We start from the raw sequence: 20,350 nt of genomic DNA, 5'->3' as shown, positions 1-20,350 counted from the left end.
GTAGAGGAGCACATTCACTGTAGAGGAGCATGTTCACTGTAGAGGAGCATGTTCACTGTAGAGGAGTACGTTCACTGTAGAGGAGCACGTTCACTGTAGAGGAGCACATTCACTGTAGAGGAGCATGTTCACTGTAGAGGAGCATGTTCACTGTAGAGGAGTACGTTCACTGTAGAGGAGTATGTTCACTGTAGAGGAGCGCGTTCACTGTAGAGGAGCATGTTCACTGTAGAGGAGTACGTTCACTGTAGAGGAGCATGTTCACTGTAGAGGAGCGCGTTCTCTGACTTTCACTCGGCAAATCAATCAAAAGATCTTTAATTTGAGCAGGGGTGCACAAACTTCTTCACAGGCCTGTGCTCATACTCAGTGTGGTCGGTGTGTTCTGAGCGCCCGGACTCTCTGCTTTGTTCAGTGTGTTGTTCTACTGTGTCTGTGCTCAGTATCCGGACCACCTGTACCCCCCGGACCCCCTGTACCCGGAGTTCTCGGCGGTCCGGCCGGTCCTCGGAGCTCCGCTCTCCGCCGGCGAGGCGCTCCGGCGGGACAAAGACGCGATCTACGGGTACAGACAGCGCGAGCGTTACTCACACACACACACACACACACCCACACACCCACACACACACACACACACACACACGTTTATCTGCTTCAAACAACGAGCCTTTTTTGTTAATCGCTGGTGAATTCTGACAACTTTACTGTACAGAGTTCAACAGATATTACAGTTAATAAGGTTCATATAGTTAAATATATACATAGCTAAATGTATTGACATGTTAAACTATATCGATAATAATAATAATAATAATTATAGTAACAACAACAATAGTAATAATAATAATACAACAACAATAATAATAATAGTAATAATAATAATTATTATTATTATACATTTTTTTCTTAGTATCATTATGATAATCAACCTCAATATTATTATAACACATCTTACATCATACACGGTAAACATAGCAGGGTTCAAGTCAATAAGTAAATAAGTAAATAAATAAATAATTCAGAATTTTCTAAACTCATTTAAAAGTACATTTCACTTTTACGAAAAGTCGACCATTTCCAGTGCTGTTCAGAAAGATTCTGTTTTTATGATGTAGTTCATTCATTATTGTATCGTAGTCAACAACAAACAAACAGCATCATAAAAACAGATCAGTTGATTTTTAACGGATTTTAATGGTATTTTAACGGAATCAGTTGAGAAATCCTGCGGGCTGCTGCTCGCATTTTAATCGCTGCAGTTTTCAAATTAAAAGTACTATTTTTAATAGACAGTAGTTTTAATGAATGCTGTAGTGACGTGTCTATATAGCACTATTATATATAATGCACAGAACCTTTTCCCTGCTTATATATATATATATATATATGTACAGTAGTGTGTGGCATATTTCTCTGTTAGTTACAGTTTCCTTGTTTTCGTTTTTCTTTCTCTCCTTTATTTAGCCATCCTCTGTTCCCTCTGCTCGCTCTGGTCTTTGAGAAGTGTGAACTGGCCACATGCACTCCGCGTGAGGGTGGGCTGGGGGGCGATGTGTGCTCCTCATCCTCCTTCGATGAAGACCTCAGCGTTTTCTCCAAACAGGTCAGACCCCCCCCCCCCCCCAAACCCCCCCACCCCCCCCTTCAATATCATCAGCATCTTCACTTCTATACAGTTTATTCTGTCTGTTTTTCAGATCAGAGCTGAGAAGCCCTACTTTCAGCCCAACCCCGACCTGGATAACCTGGCAAGTGATAAACTGCACAGATTAATACCTGTATTATTATTATTATTATTATTATTATTATTATTACTATTACTATTACTATTATTATTACTATCATCATCATCATCATCATCATTATTATTATTATTACTATTACTATTATTATTATTATTATTATTATTATTATTATTATTACTATCATCATCATCATCATCATTATTATTATTATCATTATTATTATTATTATTATTACTATCATCATCATCATCATCATCATTATTATTATTATTATTATTATTATTATTATTATTACTAGCATCATCATCATCATTATTATTATTACTATTATTACTACTATCATCATCATCATTATTATTATTACTATTATTATTACTGCTGTCTCAGTAATTTGATGTATGATTTTGTTTCATAGATGGTTCAGGCCATACAAGTGCTTCGATTTCATCTTCTAGAGTTAGAAAAGGTGAGAATCTCTGGTCTGCTGCCATTCAGGTGTCATATTATTATTATTATTATTATTATTACTATTATTATTATTATTATTAGTAGTAGTAGTAGTAGTAGTAGTAGTAGTAGTAGTAGTATAATTGTTAGACTTTTATCCCCAACATCAACGTTATTATTATTATTATTATTATTATTATTATTATTATTGTTATTGCTGCTGTTGTTGTTATTGTGTCTATTTGTATCTCTATCAACATCAGTGTTATTATTATCGTGGCTGCTTACTTTCCCGATGTTGTTGTTGTTGTTATTTGGTTGTCATTACCGCTGAACTGCGCGTGCTCTGGGTGCTGCAGGTTCACGAGCTGTGTGATAACTTCTGTCACCGGTATATCAGCTGCCTGAAGGGGAAGATGCCCATGGACCTGGTGGTGGACGACAGAGAAGGAGCTTCTAAGTCCGACAGCGAGGAGTTCAGCCGCAGCTCCGCGGGAGCAGATCAGGTCAGCCGCTCCTCCTCTTCTCCTCCGCTGCTCCTCCTCTAACTGAGGCGCTCTCTTCAGAGCAGTCCGAGCTCCGCGGCTCGCGCTGACGATCACCAGCTGAAACATCTGCACTAATCCTGCTTGTTCAGCCTTGAGACGAAACGGGTGTTCGTTTTTTTTTCGTTTTTATAATGTTTATGTAAACGCGATCATTCAATGTAATAAAGCACTCATAAGGCATTATAACGTGGCTATAAATATTTATAAAAGGTATCACATTTGTGAGCATAATGCATTATAAATGTTGTTATAAGACGTGTTACAATGCAAATGAAAACAATTATAGACTTTTAATCCGTTCCAGATCAGTACAATTCATACTTTACAGCTGTTATGAGATTTTTTTGGCCAACTTCCATCTCAGCTATAAGTTAGAATCGCTGCTGTTGGAACAAAACCTTGTATCTCCAATTTTGGTGTTTTTCAGTTTTTGTCATAATTTGAAAATGTCTGTGGTCCTTTACATTGTGTGTAAACTTCATGATGAATGGACCAAAGGAAATGGCCCAAAACGACATGGAAAAAACTCTGGTTCCATTGACTTGCATTAAAAGTAAAGTAGGTTTTTTCCTTCTCCTGTAAAGTTACCATTCTGGAGATGCAAGCCTTTGTTCTGACAGCAGCGATATGTAATTTTAGCAGCAGAACGAAGTCTGATTCACAGCCACAAAGTGCTGCTTTGATTTTATTTGATTCAAATCAGTGAATCACTCATTTTATTCTACATACACTGATCAATATTGAGCAAACGTTCCTTGTAGATCACGCAGTCTTTTCTGTTTTTTTACTGCATTGCGGTCAGAGTCGCATGTCTTAGTGTGACCATGCTGTTCCTGTCAGTTCAGGTTAATGCAGAGCCTGATATCAGCAGAGAGGCGACTCCTGTTCCATCATGAGTTCTTAGCTTGTGTGTCACTGTCGAAGTTTGAGCTTTAGGTGTTTAAGCGTCAGTTGAGCAGCTGGGCTTGTTGAGGTTAGACGTCCTGAGTTACTCGTCTGTGCTTGACCAAGAAAGACTGTAGAGTCTTGCTGATGTATCAGTTGGCCGAAAATAATATTGTCCAGTACCCATGACCTGCAGTTTTGTTGGCATCGACAAAGATTTTTCAGATAATGACAGATTTTGTCAGTCACAGCATCACTGGGATTCAAACCTGAGATCAAGAGAGAGCAACACCTTAAATGTGAATGAATTTGTGAATGAGTGCTGTGAATGATTAAATAAAGTATTCAGTAACTACTACAAATTATTTAATAACTACTCTGAATTATTCAGTAACTTATATGAATTAATAATAACTTCTATCAATGATTCAAGAACTACTGTGAATTATTCAGCATCCACTATGAATTATTTTGGAGCTTCTATAAATTATTCAATAACTACTGTGAAATGTTCTTTAACTATTATGAATTATTCAGTAACTACTTTAAATTGTTTAGTAACTACTCGGAATTATTCAATAACTGCTATTAATTACTCAGTAACTATTATGAGTTATTCTGTAAGCATTGTGAATTATTCAATAATTACTATGAATTATTCAATAACTACTATGATTTTTTTCAACAACTGCTATGAAGCGTTCAGTAACTATTATAATTGTTTTAATAACTTCTATAAATGACTCAACTATTATTAATTATTCAGTAACTACTAAAAATTATTCTTGAACTAATTCGAATTTTTCAGTAATTACTACAAATTATGCATTAACTGCTATGAATGTAAGATGTGAGGTGCTTACGCTTATGAAACTGGGGTATGGACCCTCCAAAGGGTCATTAGAGTTTAAGGGTATAAAATACACACACATGTATACGTATATGTCAATAGCCACAATAAATCAGCATCACGCTCCTGAAATCACACCAGCCACTGATTTCTTAGGTAGTCTATAGTAGACTATGTGTGCTCTGCAAGACGGGGCACTGCAAAAAATCTGGGTTAAAACATTGAAAGTTAGGTGAAAAATCAAACTTAGCCTGTCTTTCACTAATACAGTCAATGCTTTATGATCTCTGATACAGTATGATGTACTGTTGCCAACAGACATATGTATGTTACACAGCTAAAAAACAGTATGGCAGCGATTCGGCAGAGTCCGAGACCACGTGAGTCTGTCTGAGATTACTTAACAACACCATGTCCTCTGAGGCGAGTTAGCATGATGCTAACTGGTGTACATGAGCTTCCATTATTTCTTAGCTACATTAGCCTCACATCCCCAGTGCAAAACTCAAGAAGCAAAGTTCACCGAACATGTCTTGAAGTAAATTTGTTTAAATTTGATTGCGTTGCTTTTTTTATGTTGCCAAAGTATATCGCTTTACGGGAAAAATAGAACGTACTTTGAGATGTGAAGCTAGTTTACATCGGAGAAGGCCAAACTACTAACCATACGCAGCCTGCAATCAGTTTGTATACGGTGAAGTTCTGGTTGTGGTCGTACAGTTTAGAGGAGATTTATAACTGGCAGCTGTTCTGGGGTCAGTGTGGAGCTTTATTTTTGCTACGGTTGGGTCAGAATTGTGGAGGAAGCAGGTCAGGGATCAGCGCTGATATGTAACCTGAACAGTTGCACCCACTAATGATGTTCTCCACTGGGACCGAGCAGCTTACGGAAAACATTCTGGCATTTTCTGCTGAGCTGAAACGGCTGATTTGGGTCTACTGCGCTTCAAAGGCTCACAGACATACTTTACTGAGCCGTTCCTGAGTGACGCCGCAGGTCACGGCGGTTCTGGGTTTGATTTTCTGTGTGATGGAATAGTTGTGTGTTTAAATGAGCATTTGTGTATGAATGTCTCTCTCTCTCTCTCTCTCTCTCTCTGTCTCTCTGTCTCTCTCTCTCTCTCTCTCTCTCTCTCTCTCTCTGTGTATCTCTCTCTCTCTCTCTCTCTCTCTCTCTCTCTCTCTCTCTCTCTCTGTCTCTCTGTCTCTCTCTCTCTCTCTCTCTCTCTCTGTCTCTCTGTCTCTCTCTCTCTCTCTGTCTCTCTCTCTCTCTCTCTCTCTCTGTCTCTCTCTCTCTATCTCTCTCTCTGTCTCTCTCTCTCTCTTTCTCTCCCTCTCCCTCTCTCTCTCTCTCTCTCTTTCTCTCCCTCTCTCTCTCTCTTTCTCTGTCTTTTTCTCTTTGTGTGTTCAAAATGAATATATATATATATATATAGTATATAGTATATATATAAGTCATAAGACAAAACAACATAAGTACAATTTATTCATTTTTTTTAATCAGGAAAAAAAGCAAGAAACATATATTTAATGGAAAATATAAATATCACCAAATATTTCAGTATTTATTGTGTCCACTATTTACCTCTATTAGAGCTTCTGTTCTTTTCAGGAGACTCACTTTCAGTGTTTCAGTGAAATCTACAGGGATGTTTTTCACTCCTCCAAAGTTCAGTCCTAGAAGTTGGTTTAATATTTTCGGCTTCTCACCATCCAAATAATCCCAAACACACTCAGTGATGCTGAGGTCTGGACTCTGGGGGGGTCAGTCCAATGTTCTGAGAAACACCAGCAGCTTCTCTGTTTGATTTCTTCTTTTCTCAGTAAGAGCTTCTTAACAGCTCCACATCCTTTCAGACTCTGAGTGCTGAGTGTCTCACAGTGGAAGGATGGACAGAAGCTCCTGTGGATGTTTTCAGATCTGAATCCAGGGTGGAGCTTGATTTTCTCCTCTCTCTCAAAGAGGAAAGCTTTAAGTGCTGTTTATCTGATAGGGACAGTTTTGGATTCTAACATCTCTTCCAGGTGGTTGTTAGGAGTCTCATTTTCTCTGTAGCTTTTAATCATTTTTTAAACGGCAGTTTTGGGAACTTCTGTTTCTTCACTTATTCTCCTCTAACTTTCTCCTTCCTTTCTCAAGTGGATTATTTTATATCTCCTCATATCTCCTGTAAACTTGGACGTAAGGGCCTTTTGACTGGATATTAAATGAATGAAGGGTAGTTTCTTCATAAAGACTGTATGTGTATCTGAGTGTGTGTATGTGCGTGTGAGACAATATGGGTGATATGTGTGTGTGTGTGTGTGTGTGTGTGTGTGTGCGCACATGCGCACATAAAACCGTACAGCATGTGTTGTATATTATCTCTTACAGCATATGTCTGGTATGCAGTTTCTTTCAGTACTGGAGTAAATCATATATTACTAATATCTATTACTAGAGTCTAAAACAGAGAACAGGACTGTAACCCGCTGACCCTGCAATGATTCAACAGGATCACGATACTTCAGCACCATGAAATTTCAAATGTCACCATGATTAGAGCAGATTGCGATTCTTTAGGAACAGATTTAAAACATGGTAAAGTTTCAAAGTTAGCTACGATTCTTTAGAAAACAATTCAAACATCAAGACCTCCTGAAATTCCTTCACAATTCCAATCTACTACAGTTCTTAGGAAGTGATTCAAAGTAAAATGAAATGCTAAATTTGACTGTAAAACAATTCAATTACATTTCATTAAAAAAGATTGAATCTGATTATGATTCTTTATGAAATGATTCAGAGTATCATAAAAACTCAAAATTCACCATGACTCAGTCTGATTGTGATTCTTAAGGAAATGATGAGTGAGTCTGATAAAACTTCTTTAGGAATTAAAATCATTGAGAAATCTCTAATTCAACCATAATTGGATTCGGTCAAGATCTTTTAAGCAGTGATTAAAAGTATCATAAGTTACATGCGGTCTAGTTCAGCTGATTCAGCTGATTCGATTAGATTCTCATTGAGACTCTATACATCTTTGGACTCTTACATTTCACCACAATTTGATTCAGTCTGATTCATGAATTCAATTCTTTTACTGGTATTAGGAATAAATCTTAAAAAATACACTGAATACAGAAACGTTACTGGAGACATAAACAATAAACTGGAGACATAAACAATAAAAGGGCCCCAAGCATTTATATTAATTTTTGTGCTTTAAAATATGATTTAATATATTTAATTATATATATATATATATATATTGAATATCATCATAATTGATTTGAACAGATGCAGCTGAATCCTCAGATCAATGCATTAATTCATTGTTATCAAAGGATTATTTGTTTGTAATATGTTTATTTAGTTCTCTCTCTCTCTTTCTCTCTCTCTCTCTCTCTCTCTCTCTCTCTGTAGATGTGCTGGAGGGAAGATGACTCCGTCTCTGTCCACTCCACTGAAGGTCATGCTGCTCCCTGCAGTGGACGAGCCGGTTCACTCAATGGAGACAACAGCAGTGAGCACGGTAAAGATCGCTTTACTTAGGCTCTCAGTTTAAAGCTCAGTTGTGTGCAAAAGTTTGTGCGCTGCTGGTCAAATGATCAGAGTCATGTTTCCAGTTGGGATGATTTTGTAAAGGAAGCAGAGAACACACTTCTGTACATGTTAATGTACAATTACTGTTTATTTGCTGAATTTAACATTTTGGATAAAAAAATAAATAGAACATAAAATGAGGTCTGTGCAAAAGGTATAGCATATTTTAATGTTTACATGTTAAATTCAACAAAATGATGCGTGTTTTCTGTAAAGGTGTGTTGATATTTATTTAGAAAATCAGCAAAAAAATCTTATTTGACCAGGAGTGTACAACTGTACACAGATTTTACATAATAAAAGTCCCCTAATTTGTAAAATGCCTCTGTCCAATAATCGTTACAGAATGGAAAAATAAAGAATGTATTTGTCCAAGCGCACACACACACACACACACACACACACACACACGCACACATGCACATATTCCTGTTATATTAGCATGAGTATTTGTGAAATGCTCGCTGGGTGCCAAGTGAAACAGAGCTGCAGAGGTTTTGTCATCTCCTGCACACGTTTACACTTTAGCACCACCCCGGGGGTCTTCTACTGCACATACACACACACACACACACATACACACACGCGCGGGAATGCAGGAACAGTGGTATTTTCAGTGTACAGTGAAGTCTGTTAGCTGCAGTGTAAGTATGTGTGTGTAGATTAGTGGGGAAATGGTGCATGGTGATATAAAGAGTCGTGTCTGTGCTCCTCAGTGCTGTGCACCAAACCATGGCCAATAAAAACCAGAGCACACGCACTTCCCCAAAGAACGCACACACACACACACACACACACACACACACACACACACACACACACACACACACACACACACACAGCTGCTAGCCTGCCCCTTCAGAATAACATACTCCCCTCAGTACAGAGAAGGAGAGAGAGACAAATGGGAGAGAGAGGGATTAGTGATACTGAGAGAGAGTGAGGGCTAGAGATCGAGATCAATTGTGATGATATGATGTAAAGTACTGTGCAAAAGTCAGAGACCACCCTTCATTTACTTAATTTCTAGTCAAAAGGGTTATTCATAAGTTATTCATTTTTGGGAGATATTTTTTCAGGAGATCATATATAATATAATGGGGGGACAGTCAAAGAGAAAATGGGGCTCCTAACAACCTTGTAAGACCTGTTAGACACCAAAACTGTCCCTATCAGATAAACAGCACTTAAAGCTTTCCTCTTTGAGAGAGAGGATACACTCAAGCTCCACTCTGGATTCAGATCTGAAAGCATCCACAGGAGCTTCTGTCCATCCTTCCACTGAGAGACACTCAGCACTGAGTCTGAAAGGATGAGGAGCTGTTAAGAAGCTCTTACTGAGAAAAGAAGAAATCAAACAAAGAAGCTGCTGGTGCTTCTCAGAACATTGGACTGACCCCCCCAGAGTCCAGACCTCAACATCACTGAGTGTGTTTGGGATTATTTGGATGGTGAGAAGCCGAAAATGTTAAACCAGCTTCTAAGACTGAACTTTGGAGGAGTGAAAAACATCCCTGCAGATTTTGAAAACACTGAAAGTGAGTCTCCTGAAAAGAACAGAAGCTGTAAAAAAAGAGTGACACAATACATTCTGAAAGATTTGATATTTTATTTAGTTGTTGAGGATTCAATGTGATGTTCAGTGTAATGTGGGTGTTTTTATTTACCCTGATACTGAAAGGGTGGATTTAGGCTTTTACTGAGTACTGTATGCATTTTAAAGAAGTTAGTTCAATGCAACACTTTTTTCAGTGGGAGCTCAAGGATAACACTGAATACTCTTTCTAATGTGCATGTGTAAATAGTGTGTGTGTGTGTGTGTGTGTGTGTGTGTGCACGCTCCTGGGCCTGAGGGCTCAGTGTAAACACGCATAACTGCACAAACAAACCGAAGCAGTACAGACCAAGCTTTACAGCACAGAACGTGTGTGACTACATTTGTTCCACCGTGTGTTACCTGGGCTGGCTCTAGCATTTTTGGGGTCTTAAGTAGGTTTTTATAGGGGCCTTCCATCTTGCTTGCTGGTGTACTCTAAAATTAAAGGCTTACTTATAATGATGAATACTGTAACGTTTGACAGGGGAGAGACGAACGCGGAGGGACAGGCAAATATGAATCTTACAACATCCCAGGGATAGACAGAATTCATAATCTACAAACCAGTTCCAAGTCTAAACACGGAAAAAGCCAAAAACTGCCAGCAAAAGTACAAGAGGGTGAAACTAAAGACGACGTTGGTATAAACAAGAAAAAGGGTCATAACATGCAATCATAGGAAATCTAGGTAAACGCTCAGTATGTTCTTTGGTTGAGAAGCAATACCCTATTATGGACCAGTCTTAAATAGTGACCAAGTAGGTCAACCTGCACAGGTGCGTCTGTTCAATAATCAGGAGACTGTGAGCACTGGTAGTGACGCGGGCGCTTGTCCCGACTCATGTGATCTCCCGATGCAGTCTGGGAGATGGAGTCCGAGATGGAGTCCGAGTCCGAGTCTGCCTGAGGCGTGACAAATACGACAGTCTGTCTACATCATGCAAATTCATAACTGTATATTTTGTGTATTAGTGATGGTTGGAAGCTGTTTGGGGTTCAAATAAGTCACAATTTAAATTACAGACCTCAGCGTTCTCAAAGTTCTCAGTGTTCTCAGTGTTCTCAGCTTTCTCAGTGTTCTCAGCGTTCTCAGTGTTCTCAGTGTTCTCAGTGTTCTCAGCTTTCTCAGTGTTCTCAGCGTTCTCAGTGTTCTCAGTGTTCTCAGCATTCTCAGTGATCTCAGTGTTCTCAGTGTTCTCAGCCTTCTCAGCGTTCTCAGTGATCTCAGCATTCTCAGTGTTCTCAGCGTTCTCAGTGTTCTCAGCCTTCTCAGCATTCTCAGCGTTCTCAGCCTTCTCAGCGTTCTCAGCGTTCTCAGCCTTTTCAGTGTTCTCAGCATTCTCAGCGTTCTCAGCCTTCTCAGCGTTCTCAGCGTTCTCAGCCTTCTCAGCGTTCTCAGCGTTCTCAGCGTTCTCAGCGTTCTCAGCCTTCTCAGCCTTCTCAGCGTTCTCAGCGTTCTCAGCCTTCTCAGCCTTCTCAGCGTTCTCAGCCTTCTCAGCCTTCTCAGCGTTCTCAGCGTTCTCAGTGTTCTCAGCCTTTTCAGTGTTCTCAGCATTCTCAGCGTTCTCAGCGTTCTCAGCCTTCTCAGCGTTCTCAGCGTTCTCAGCCTTCTCAGCGTTCTCAGTGTTCTCAGCCATTTCAGTGTTCTCAGTGTTTTCAGCATTCTCAGCCTTCTCAATGTTCTGTGTTCTCAGTGTTCTCAGCGTTCTCAGTGTTCTCATCATTCTCAGCGTTCTCAACCTTCTCAGTGTTCTCAGCGTTTTCAGTGTTCGCAGCACTCTCAGGCTTCTCAGCGTTCTCAGTGTTCAGTCAATGTGAGAATTTTATGTGCATGTGTATGAGGATTATTCACGGTCAAAGTATCTAAACCTGGATTAATTGAATTCGTGATTAATATGTTAATAACTGAATATCTAAACCTGGATTAATCACAGACCTAGTATCTAAACCTGGATTAATCACAGCCTGAATATCTAAATCTGGATTAATCGCAATTTAAATATCTAAATCTGGATTAATCACAGCTTAAATATCTAAATCTGGATTAATCACAGTCTAAATATCTAAATCTGGATTAATCACAGCTTAAATATCTAAATCTGGATTAATCACAGCCTAAATATCTAAATCTGGATTAATCACAGCCTGAATATCTAAATCTGGATTAATCACATCTTAAATATCTAAATCTGGATTAATCACATCTTAAATATCTAAATCTGGATTAATCACAGCCTAAATATCTAAATCTGGATTAATCACATCTTAAATATCTAAATCTGGATTAATCACAGCCTAAATATCTAAATCTGGATTAATCACATCTTAAATATCTAAATCTGGATTAATCACAGCCTAAATATCTAAACCTGGATTAATCACCGCCTGAGTATCTAAACTTGGATTAATCACAGCTTGAGTATCTAAACCTGGGTTAATCATGGTGTAAGTAAAAAAAAAAATCACAGTTTAATATGCTAATTTTAGTTTTGCCTTAGTATTGGAAACACACACACACAATAATTGATATTTAAAATACTAGATTTAACTTATATGTACCTGTGATTAAAGCAAATTGAACACATTTAAACACATTGAATGGATTTAAAGCATTTAATACCCCTACCTAGCCTTTCACCATTTATTACATGTTAATTAATTTTATTACTCTATTATAAGCTTGTGATAAACCAGTCAGTGGTCTGCTCGTGTTAATGGAACTCTATGTTTGTTTTATTTTCCAACAGGTGACCTCTTAGACCACAGTGCTGCATCTCCAAGCACAGGAGACGACGATGATATGGATAAGGACAGAAGAAACAATAAAAAACGAGGGATTTTTCCCAAAGTAGCAACCAACATCATGCGAGCATGGCTGTTCCAGCACCTAACGGTAGGCACAAATATTTAACCTTGCTTATAAAGATGAAATTTAAAAGTGCTGCATTGAATTTACTTGATTCAAATGTGTATATCATTTTCACATAAATAAAATATACTAAATCAACAGCACTTGTTCTTTTACTTTACTGATTTTACCAGTAACTGTGTCGAAATATTTAATGTGTTTTGTTCATGTGAAAAGAATTTGCCAGTCAAGTTGATTCAATGCATCATTCTATAATGCTGTAATGAAATGGTTGGGCGAAAAAAATCTAATTTTTGCACTTACAAGACCAGCAAAGTCATGGTAAGTCACCAGCAAAGTCATGTTTGGTATCTAAATTCTGCTGCTATAGTTTAAAATTGCTGCCGTGAGGCTAACATTATTAAAAACACTAGAAGTCAATAGTCACCCAAAATTATTTCTGGAAACACAGCCACAAAACTCTCAAACTGCATCCAGGTATTTATTAAGGCCAAAAAGACTTGCTGGTCTGGTTTAGAGAAAAATATGACTTACAGGGAGATAAAAAAAACACACCCCACCATGTAGCTAATTTATGGAAAAGATATGGGGTAACTAATGACTTCTAGTGTTTGTTAGCAATGCCAACCTCATAGTTCCAGCTATGGGTTAAAGAAGCGAAATTTGGACACCAAACGTGTCTCTGCTGAATGATTACATCTGGACTGAGATGAAAGTTGTTTGAATTTAATTTATTTGTTTTTTTGAGTGATTGCTTTACATGCATAGAAATGACTGTATTGTGTAATGTAGGCGTAGCCTCTTTGAGTTTAGTGTACAGGTTTATTTTAGTTTACTTACAAATTCATCAGGGTCAGAGCACATTTATATTATGTGAGATTACACACACACACACACACACACACACACACACACACACACACTCTCTCTCTCTCTCTCTCTCTCTCTACATACACACATAAATGTAAAATACAGGCTCACACACTTGTGAGTAACAAATCTTCATTTAGAGTCTCCTGGTACATTATAATGCGCTACGGCCTGATGAACCCTCCTGCAGGCCTGAACTCAGGCCACGATTTCTACCTGTCACCACGACTACGAGCTTATGGGATATCACTCACTGCAACGAAAGCTAGAGCTGTTGCTATAACAAAGAGAGTTCCGCGTATGAGTGGAAATAAATAGAAATAAACTCTAGCATCATGTTTATACAGTAGAGAACCCTCAGAACCTTGTTTTCAGAGAAAGACTAATTTATATTTAATATAATCATAATGCTTGTTGTATTCAAACTCTGCAAGTAGTGTAGTAGCACTCATTTCGTGGTTACGTTTTGGGCGAAAACAAAGGGGTTAAATTCTTGAAACATCACTCAGGGTTTGGTATCTATGTAGCCAAGCAAGCTTTTTTAGAATTTCAGGAGCTGAACTGAAAACTGCTGATTACTTAAATTTAGTGGGTTTATGCTGTAAACCTAGGTGGTGTCTAGGGTAGCTATGCAGTTTCTATGATGTTCCTGGTGGTAGTTAGGGCACTGCTTGGAAAGGGTTAGGTGGTCGCTAGGTCACTGCTATGGTTTTGATAGTTGGTTGTGTGGTAAATTTAATCTTATTAATTCTATAGTCGTAACATAAATTTCTATCATATTGGTTAGTATACTGTGTAGATCCTGGTTGATTCTGTGGGCCTCTGACTGAAATAATAGTAGGACCATAGGGTATCAGTGGACCTGAGAAAAGAGGCATCTGGCTTGAAAGGGGCCCCCTGAATATAAACAATGCCTAGATATGGGATTTGGTGACCAAGGTCATTCTGGAAAAGAATGTATGTTAAATACCAAATATGGCTTGAGAGGGGCCATACATCGAAACTGAGGCTATCTTAGCAGGTATAAAAAACCAGGAGTTGGGATGTATGGGAGAGACATTTGGCGGTTCTTTCCAAGCTGATTCGCGAAGGCTTGTTTGTGACTTTGACCTCTCAGAGCTAATAAACATCTTTATGTGCAAGAGACGGGTGTCACCGAAGAGTTTGTTCCTACACCTTCACAGCATCGCTACTAAATAAATCACAGTTGCTAAAGTGTTGCTAAGCAGTTATAAAGGGTAACCAATGTGACTGCTATAGTATTTCGCATGGTTACAGGCATGTTAGTAGTGCTAGGTTATCCTATGTGGTTGCTAAGGTGTTGCTACATTGTTGTTGTGGACTCTTTAGTTGCTAGGAAGTTGCTGTGGTGGTTTTCCAGGTGGTTGATATGGCATTCCAGGTGGTTGTTAGGCAGTTGGTATCTCTGGTGATTGTTAGACTGTTGCTTTGTCTGGAAAACCTAAATAGGTCACTGGCTGTGTTTACATGTGAAAATTCAATATATTCTGATTGCAGATTAAGACTGAGGTGTTTATGTTCACTCTATTAAACAATCCGATCTAAAATCTTCGTTTACGTGCGCTCTACAATTAATCTGGCCCAAAATGATGCGCTTGCATGGAGTACCGCTTAGAGAAAACGTCATGTGAGGTCCAGTTAGAGTGAGATGAGTTTCCAGTTGGCACCAGAAAAATGTACCTCACATGTCCTTATTAAAGAAGGCCGAGAGGAAGACGTCGTGCTCTGAGACACAGAAGCTGGACGTCCATCCCACCGCCGTCTTTTAAAGATCAGAGCACAAACTTCGTCTCCTCTGCAGACCAGTTTCAGCTCCGCCGTGCTGAACGGTATAAACCTTTCACTGTGACACGCCGCGCATGCGCAGAACGTTCTTACACGTTCCAATTGGAGTGTAATCGGATTCAGGCGTTTACACAGATATTATTCTCCTATTTAACGGATTATTTAGAGGATTACCCACCACATTCAGTTGGATAGAAATTGCATTCCGAATGGCCTCAATCTGACTAGACTATTCCGATTGAGGTGTTTACATGGAAGTATTCTACTCAGATTGAGCTGTTAGTCAGATTATTAATGGATTATTAGGCTGCATGTATCCCAGTTAAGACTGCTGGGATAGGCTCCAGCACCCTCCCGCAACCCTGACGGAGAAGCGGCTTAGAAAATGGATGGATGGATGGATGGATGGATAGGCTGCATGTAAACGTGGCTACTGGCTGTTTTAATTCAGTTGTTTCAAAATATTCATGTGAATCACTGTTAGCTTAGTGCTAACACCACTGCTAGATTCAAATGGGAACATTAGCAGAAATTTGCATTATCACAGAAGGGTTTCATTGTAAATGACTGTTTTGGTGCAGACAACATCATTAGTGGACCTCAGGGAGAAAAACAAACGACCAAACAAAAAAACGACGGGCCTTGTTCACCAAAATCTTAATAAGCTTCTTCCTAAAAACGAGAAAGGTCCTAAGAAAAAGTCAAAGTCAGATTCATGATGTGTCCTCCACCCGCAGAACTGTTGTCACCTTTGTGACTGCGTGTAGATTCTGTTCTTAGCTAAGAACAGATCCCAAATAAGAAATCATGAGGCCCTATAATATGATCTCTCTCTGTATTCTCAAATAACCTTGATTATGTGGTTTCTGACGCAGTATGACACATCATCTGTTCTCCATAAACATGGACAAAAGGAAATCTTTGCACCCTTTTACTTTTTTTAATAAAAGCTGTATTGCTTGTGAAAACGGAAAGCATTTCTCCTCGTGGGAAAGCAGCCAAATGTCTCTACAGTAGACATTTGGTCTCCTCAATGAGCTAAATACACACGTACACTCACACAGGCGGTAATATGCGTAGGGTAATTAGTGTGTAATTTGCCACCCTCCTGTTAGCAGATGTGTAGCAGAATGTACTAAACCCCCCACCAGCACTGAACAGAAACAGCAGCAGCATTCAGCTCTGCGCTTCTTTCATTTCTCACCATTTTCACAGTCTATCTGGCGGTTATTGCTGCTGATTTGTTATATTGCTATAATGAGTTTTTCAATAAATTTCCTGTACATTTTATTTACTCGCTGTATTCATAGGTTTAGGTCTGACTTTCTTCTATTTATTTTGGGCTTAAATAAAACAAAAAAACAAGAACATGACAAAACATGTATAGGATGTTTTTTTTTCATTTTCTTCTAAATCAAATCAAATCAACAAGGGGAACATTTATAAACAAACTGAAAGTTGTCTTGAAAGCCAGTTAAATTGCTTGAAAATTTATAGAAAAATATTGATTATTTAACTCTAGTGGGTTTAGGTTGTAATTTCAGGTACTTGCTATACCTGGGTGTTGCTGTGCAGTTGCTATGGTATTCCAGATGGTTGCTAGGTCATTGCTATGTTATTGATTGTTGGTTGCCAAAGTGTTGCTAAGGGTAACCAAGCTGGTTGCTATAGTATATCCTAAGTGGTTGCTAAGGTGTTGTTACATTGTAGCAGTGTTTTTTCTAGGTTGCTAGGGAGTTGCTGTGGTGTTCCAGGAAGTTGCTATGGCATTCCAGGTGGTTGTTAGGTAGTTGCTATGGTGTCTCTGGTGGTTATTAGGCTGTTGTTCTATATAGTTTGAATTCTACTGCTTGCTATGGTATTCCAAGTGGTTGTTAGAACATTGATAGGAGGATCCAATGGTTGCTATGTGGTTTGCTAGGGTATTCCAAGTACCTTGTGAATTTGTATGTACTGGCACTGATGGTCAGTATGAGAGGTGTCCATAGTGACATAATTTGTTGCAGTAAGATTTGAATTTCTGCAATTAAATATCCAAGATGCTGCTGTCAGAACAAAACCTCTTATCTCCATTTTTCTCATTTTACAGTTTTTGACATGATTTGAAAGCACCTATTGTCCTTTACATTGTGCATAATTTTTTTATGATAAATGGACCAACAGAAATGACCCAAAATCACTTGGAAAAAAGTCTGGTTGACTTACATTAAAAGTAGAGTATGTTGTTTCCTTCTCCTGTAAAATTACCATTTTTGAGATACAAGGTTTTGTTCTGACAATTTCCTACACTGTACAAAAACATGTCTGATCAGTTCAAAAAGCACAAGCAAGCCATCAGTTCAGCCAAAGATTCTATGATAGTGCAAAGTTTACTGGTTCTAAAATGAAATTTATACGAGGAGAAAGGGTTTACATGGTCAGCATGAAGTAATACGTTTAAATGAGGAACAGCAAAACCAGCGTGACGTAATATCTAGAACCTAATTTCAGTACTACGTTCAGCTTTGGTCAGAGCTACAATCCAACAAATCCACAACAAACCTTTCAGTGTCAATGCCTGGAGGGTTCAACGGTTCAGGGAGCTTACTTTGGTAGCTAGAACTTCATCTTTGAAGAACATGAGATTCTAGCTTAGCATTAGAAGCCTTTCTAGGTTAGAAATATGGCAACTCACAGTTAATAAATTTCATACAATCACATTCATGTGATCATTTAATGCAGCTCTGCCAGCTTGTCCTGTAAGGACACTTGATTCTAAACTTTGCCCACCAGAAGTTTACCCTAACCCTCACCCACTGAGTGGACAAACCTATTTAATACTCCGTATAGCTTACAAAATTTTCATTTTAAAATGATATATTTTCAGTATTTAGGCATAAAAAAGCAGTGTCATGTTATAAAAACCTTAAAAGCTCAACCTGAAATCTAGACCATTATTTATATGTTGATTTGTTTTTTGTCCCTCGCCCACCATAAACATTGCACTTTGGCATGCTGCGACAAAAAGTTTGGGCAGCCTTGATTTAATATGACAACAAAACCACGGTGTGGTAACAGAAACTGTGACTAAGTGCCTGAATGTTGTATTGTTGAGCCCGACGAGCGGTAACTCCTTACTTCAACCCTGTAACATAACACTAGCATAACCAATAACCATGCCACGCCCACATTTTGATCAGTCGTTATAACAGTTATGTGTAATGTTACCATCACTGTTTGTTTGATAAAGTCTGATGCCATGACAGTTTATATGACATGCTGTTGTTCTCTGACTGTATGGCAATCAGCCATCATGACATCAGACATCATGTCTGATGTACATACTTAAAATATATGGTTCTTCAAGGGTTCTTTAGTAAAGTTTTATATAACAGTGTCATGCTTAGACGGTTCTTTACATGGTGAAATGGTTCTTCAGATTGATAGAGAATGTGTTGTACACTGTTAACAAAAGGGGTCTATATAATACCACAACAGGGTTCTTTGGCTTGTAACAATAGTAGAACCCTTTTTGATGCTGTATAGAGCCCTTTTCACAAAGGTTCTATATAGAACCACCTACAACGCATTCTCCCTCAATCTGAAGTCAACTCCTTGGAGTGTTCATGCTTCTATATAGAACCATTTCTTTTACTAAAGAACCCATTTTTTAGGAATGTATATATTTCTATACATAGAACCTTTCTGAGAATGGTTCTGTATAGCATCATAAGCTTGGCATTGCAACAATGGCTGAACCATTTTTGGTGCTATATAGAACCATTTTCAAAATAGGTTGTATGTAGGACTGTACACAACACATTCTCAATCGATATGAAGAACTATTTCACTATGCAAAGAACTATGTAAGCATGAACATGTTCTATGTTCTATCATGGCTCTGAATATAACCATTTATTTAAACGACATATTAAAGAACCCTCGAAGAACCATCTTTTTAAGAGATAGAAAATATAGAAAAAGGGTTCTGTATAGCATCATAAGCCTGACATGATCACAATAGCAGAACCTTTTTGGTGTGATATAGAACCATTTTCAAAAGAGGTTCTGTGTAGAACTGGATACAACACATTCTCACTCAATATGAAGAAGTATTTCACTATGCAGAGAACTGTTTAAGCATGAAATTGTTCTATGTAGAACTCATGGCTCTTTCTTTTGCTTAAGAACCCTTAAAGAACCATTTTTGAGAAACAAATTCAAAGCTTCTTCTTTTCAGTAAGTAATGCACACATTGAGTCCCACTGGGTCACAGAAGAACCTCCATTGTGTTTGGTACATACAGCAGATACTCTGGGCTCCAGAATGTGTGCTTTACTGTAAAAGACAAATGTGGTGACACGACCAAACTTTGCTAGCACCCTCAGAAGCGTAATAGGGGTCAAGAGTCACTAGAGGATACTGGAGATTTCCTCAGTTAGTCGGCTCGCTCGTGTCCCGTCCTCCACCACACGCATTCCAGCAAACCCATTTAAGCCCATTTCTCGAGTTCCCTTTGATGTCACAAGATCTAAAATATGAAAAGAAAAATGTAATTCATCTTTCATTCGGCCACCCCGGCTGCCCCTAAATTCTCTGTGGACACTTTTTCTATTCGCCCTGATGTTTATAAATTTAATTTCGCTGACCTACGCTTGCTGATTATTCCTTAATTTCATCTTTGGGGTGTCTGTCAGAATCATAGGCGCCAGGCTAATTAGCAGATTTGTGGTGTTACACATGATACACAACAGCAATGCACATTAGCTCAGAGAGCGGCAGGGCTGTCCCTCTCACGACTGACACAGAAAGAAGCTTTTATTACCACAACCCACACAGCTTTTCCTTTATTTTGAGCCCTTTTTTGTCTCCAGCTGAAAGAGTTTTGGCCGATACTTTTTCTGGCCTCTCTTCTTTCTTACTTTGTCTTTGCTGATATAAGACAAAGTCACAGTAAAGCCACTTACAGCTCGTTCAGCCAAATAATCTGAGCACGGGAACACCAGCTGTGGATAGACAAATACTGTCAAATACACTTTCAGAAATAAAGGTACTAAACTGTCACTGGGGCAGTCCCCCTCTAGCCACTGGGGTGGTACCCTCAAGGGTACAACTGAGAACATTTAGTCAGGAAACATAATTGTACCATAATCTATCCATTGAAA

At 38.6% G+C, this 20,350-nt stretch overlaps 1 protein-coding gene across 1 annotated transcript in view; it reads left to right on the top strand.

The window, feature by feature from the left end:
• meis1a (Meis homeobox 1 a) overlaps window positions 1-20,350 on the top strand; it is a 58,430-nt gene that overhangs the window by 16,068 nt on the left and 22,012 nt on the right. Inside the window, exons 2-8 of the mRNA XM_037543152.1 lie at window positions 444-565; window positions 1,465-1,603; window positions 1,698-1,748; window positions 2,161-2,211; window positions 2,552-2,698; window positions 7,885-7,993; window positions 12,409-12,554. Of these exons, the coding sequence (XP_037399049.1) occupies window positions 444-565; window positions 1,465-1,603; window positions 1,698-1,748; window positions 2,161-2,211; window positions 2,552-2,698; window positions 7,885-7,993; window positions 12,409-12,554 (765 nt within the window). The remainder of the gene's footprint in view (window positions 1-443; window positions 566-1,464; window positions 1,604-1,697; window positions 1,749-2,160; window positions 2,212-2,551; window positions 2,699-7,884; window positions 7,994-12,408; window positions 12,555-20,350) is intronic.

This window comes from Pygocentrus nattereri, chromosome 12 (genome assembly GCF_015220715.1).
Source record: "Pygocentrus nattereri isolate fPygNat1 chromosome 12, fPygNat1.pri, whole genome shotgun sequence".
NCBI lineage: Eukaryota > Metazoa > Chordata > Actinopteri > Characiformes > Serrasalmidae > Pygocentrus > Pygocentrus nattereri.
This window is presented reverse-complemented; position numbering and strand designations above follow the sequence as displayed.